This window comes from Ruditapes philippinarum, unplaced genomic scaffold, assembly GCF_026571515.1.
Source record: "Ruditapes philippinarum isolate M1 unplaced genomic scaffold, ASM2657151v2 ctg9679_1_1_1_1, whole genome shotgun sequence".
Taxonomy (NCBI): domain Eukaryota; kingdom Metazoa; phylum Mollusca; class Bivalvia; order Venerida; family Veneridae; genus Ruditapes; species Ruditapes philippinarum.
The window spans coordinates 6,852-11,146 of NW_026860161.1; the positions used below are offsets into that span (position 1 = coordinate 6,852).

The 4,295-nt window shown below is 35.6% G+C and overlaps 1 protein-coding gene across 1 annotated transcript; it reads left to right on the forward strand.

Moving 5' to 3' along the window:
* Nucleotides 1-1,043: 1,043 nt before the first annotated feature.
* On the forward strand, nucleotides 1,044-3,981 carry LOC132759090 (uncharacterized; the record flags this gene model as incomplete). The annotated part of the gene is given in 1 exon segment (XM_060750813.1): nucleotides 1,044-3,981. A coding segment is annotated over 1 exon segment (308 nt), but the record flags the coding sequence as incomplete, so codon positions are not given.
* Between the last annotated feature and the right edge of the window lie 314 nt (nucleotides 3,982-4,295).

The following is a 4,295-nucleotide window of genomic DNA, read 5'->3' on the forward strand; positions in this document are numbered from 1 at the left end:
TAAAAACTAAAAAAAATCTTCTTTTAAAGAACTCAAAGAGCTATGGCTAAGATATTTAGCATCAAACATGTTCTAATAGGTGTCTACCAAGTTTGTTCAAATAAAAGCCCTGGGGTCAAAATTGGCCCCGCCCCGGGGGGTCATTGATTTTCCCTATATGCATATAGTAAAAACTTAAAAAATCTTCTTTTAAGGAACCAAAAAAGTTAGAGCTAAGATATTTAGCATGAAACATGTTCTAATAAGTGTCTACCAAGCTTGTTCAAATAAAAGCCCTGGGGTCAAAATTGGCCCCGCCCCGGGGGGTCATTGATTTTCCCTATATGCATATAGTAAAAACTTAAAAAATCTTCTTTTAAAGAACTCAAAGAGCTAGAGCTAAGATATTTAGCATCAAACATGTTCTAATAGTTGTCTACCAAGTTTGTTCAAATAAAAGCCCTGGGGTCAAAATTGGTCCCGCCCCAGGGGGTCATTGATTTTCCTTATATGTGTATAGCAAAAACTTAAAAAATCTTCTTTGAAAAAACCCAAATAGCTAGAGTTTAGATATTAAGCATGAAACATCTTTTAGTGAGTGTCTACAAAGTTTGTTCAAATAAAAGACCTGGGGTCAAAATTGGCCCCGCCCCGGGGGTCATTGATTTTCTTTATATGTGTATAGCAAAAACTTAAAATCTTCTTTGAAAAACCCAAATAGCTAGAGTTTAGATATTAAGCATGAAACATCTTCTAGTAAGTGTCTACAAAGTTTGTTCAAATAAAAGCCCTGGTGTCAAAACTGGCCCGGCCCCAGGGGTGTCATTGTTTTTAACTATATGTGTATAGTAAAAACTTAAAAAAATCTTCTTTTAAAAAGCCCAATGAGCTAGAGCTTAGATGTTTAGCATGAAACATCTTCTTATGGGTGTCAACCAAGTTTGTGCAAATAAAAGCCTTTGGGTTAAATTGACCCTGCAACGTTGGGGGGGGGGGGTGGGGGGCCTATATACAGGTGAGCGACCTCAGGGCCATCATGGCCCTCTTGTTTTATATTTTCACAGGTAATAATGAAATATGGCATGGTGAGTTGGACCTTCTTGCGGGAAATGAGTCAGCTGCTATTCAAGTGAACACAGCAAACAATGATGAGGAAGAAGAAAGTGTAGATCAAGAACTTACAGACACACCTGGTTATCGGCCAAATATGGATATGAAAAATGACTGTATATACAGAGGGCAAGACCTTTGTCAGATAGTTGGCCAAGCAATAGTTTTTGCATGGACAGAATGCAATAGACATCCAGAGAAGAGTCCCTTAGTCCCAACTATCTTGATCAGGAATGAGGACTTCACTTTTTTATATATATAATCCCAAAACAGATGAGTTGTATTCACCACGAGAACTGACTAAATTGAGACCTGATGAAAATTCACCTGATAAATATGCAGGTATTGTCCTGATGTGGATTTTATTGAACCATCATTTGTTTTTTCGACACAAACTGACAATCAATAAAGTCATTGAGTCTGGATTTTCCAAATCAGATATTTCAAAGTACAGTTTGATAAAAGAATTTGTTAAAAAAATCGAACCAATCAGAAATCCTTATGAATTTGTTATATCAGCTGGAAGAAAAGGACTATTGCAAAGAGATAATCTTGAATAGGAATTTTGCAGGGTTTGGTGGATCAAAGTGAAGCTTATCTGTTCTATGTAATACAATATTGTAATATAGAGGAACAGTTAGTTTATCCAAAAATACTAGACTGATTAAACTTAGACTTTGTGTTTGCATAGTTGGACATGTAAAAATTATTTGTGTTTTTTTATTAGCCTGACTATTTTTCAAAGTAAAAAAAAGAAGTATTGTTGCTGTCATGGTGGCGTTCTGTATGCTGTCCACAAACTTTAACCTTGATCATATAAGTTGTTGTTGTATTGTCGTCATACTTGGCCACAACAACTCTTGGGGCAAGGCCTTCAAGTAGATAAGACTAAACTTTTCTTTCATTCATAAATTATTAATCTTACACTGGCTGCCGGTACAGACCGGAATATCTAGCTCGAGGGTGACTGTTTACGGCGGTAAAGAAGCTCTGCCGAGTTTCGCTAACAGTTACCCGAGAGCTAGATATTCCTGTCTGTACAGACAGCCGGCGTTTGATTCTTTTTCTTGCATATTTCATACCAATTATTTTCAGAACAGAAATTACAAAACTGATATTCTTATTACGCACTTTTTTCTTATAGAAGCGTTTGAACGTACAACTTCATTCATAACGGTTAAGTGACGTCATCCTAAGATCGCAATTCATTCATAAAAGGCGAGCAGCAATGACGTCATTGAAAGCACGCGACTTGTCTTATATGGAGGTGTAAGACAGGGTTTTCTAGCACCGGTGTAAACGTTAGATAATCCTATCTGATATGCAAGAAATTATCTAGACCTTCAAGGTCAAATGTCTAAATTTTGCATGATTTTTGCTGTTTTTTTTAGCTCATCTGAGCTAGCTTAGGATTGTTGAATGTCCGTCATCCATCCACATTTGTTTGTTAAGATTTTTGGCTCAAACATAATCAAACTTGGTCAGGATGCTTGTCTAGGTAATTGCTCGAATCAGCTTGGTCATCTCGAATGAAAAACTAGGTCACAGGAGCTAAAAATAGAAAAATATTGTTAACACAACTAGTACTGACAACTGTTATGATCCAAATATACTAGAAATTGGTCTGAAAGTTTGTATTGATGATTTCTAGGTCAAGTACAAATATGGGTCACCTGGGGTCAAACCTAGGTCACAAAAAAAACTGCCAAAATATGGAAAAAAAAAACATGTTAACACTCTAGTGGTCACATTTTTGACTCAATCGTCATCACACTTGGTCAGGATGCGTGTCTAGGTAATTGCTTGGATGATTCGAACATGGGTCATTTTGGATGAAAAACTAGGTCACAGGAGCACAGAATTGAAAAATCTTGATAACACTAGTGGCAACTGTTTTGATCCAAATATCCTGGAAATTAGTCTGAAAGTTTGTTTTGATAATTTCTAGGTCAAGTTTGAATATGGGCCACCTGGGGTCAAAAGCTAGGTCACACTGCTCAAATATGGAAAATCCTTGTTAACACTCTAGTGGTCACATTTTTGACTCACCTGTCATAAAACTTGGTCAGGATGCTTGTCTAGGTAATTGCTCGGATGATTACGATGGGTCAGGTGAGCGATCTAGGGCTATTTTGTCCCTTTTGTTGCTATTTGTGGCTAAAACTTTGGAATTTGTAATGGATTGTCTTCAGATATCTTCAGGCTTAAACACTAAATCTTTAAGAATAGACCTTCAAGTTAACCAGGCAGACCTTTACCGTCATTCATAAATGACCCTGACCTTGAAGTCAAATTATTGAATAATTTTCTTTTTCTTTTTTTTTTTTTGCTGGACAAGACCTTCTTCAAGGGTTAACTGATTTTGACCTTTAGTTTGAAATGACCTTGACCGTCAGTGTCAAGTTATTAAATTTTGGTAACATTGTCATAATTTTGTTATTTAGGAACGGATTTGATTTATTTTTAGATAAAACATGACTTGCTACCAAACAAATATATTAAATAATAAAGATGTTAAACCTTGACCTTTAATTTACCTTGACTGTCAAGGTCAAATTGATAAAATTATCTTGTTTATCCTTTGACTGGCTATAATTCTGTTATTAATAAATGGATTAACTGCATATTGAGACACAACATCTACTAGCATAGAAATTCAAGGTCAGATATATTTTCTTAACTTTATAATTTATATATGGAAATTATTCATACTTCCTGTATGATGTAATAATGCACGGAAGGGCACTTGAGGTCTTCCTCCACCAGTAAAGCTGGAAAGTCGCGATATACCTATACTGTGTTGATGTGACGTTAAAACAAAAACAAAAAAAGATTCATACTTGGACAGAATAAACATGTGATAGACCAATCAAAATAAAAAAATAAAATGTCTTTTTATTTATTTGTTGATTTTTTTTTTTGCTATTAGAAAAAGTAAAACAGTTGAGTTTGCCCCGCCCGCAGTGGCTCTTGTTATTCCTTAAGTCAGTATAAATCCTGTTGCTGTGGTAATGGAAATAGTCAAAATTAGTCCTTTGAATTATTTCAAAAGTCCGTCCGTCGTCCGTTCGTAAACTTTTACTTTAAACGACATCTCCTCATAAACCAATTTCCTCCAAACTTGACAGGAATGTTTCTTTGGTGGTCACCTTTAAAAATTGTTCAAAGAATTTAATTCCATGCAGAACTCTGATTGCCATGGCAAC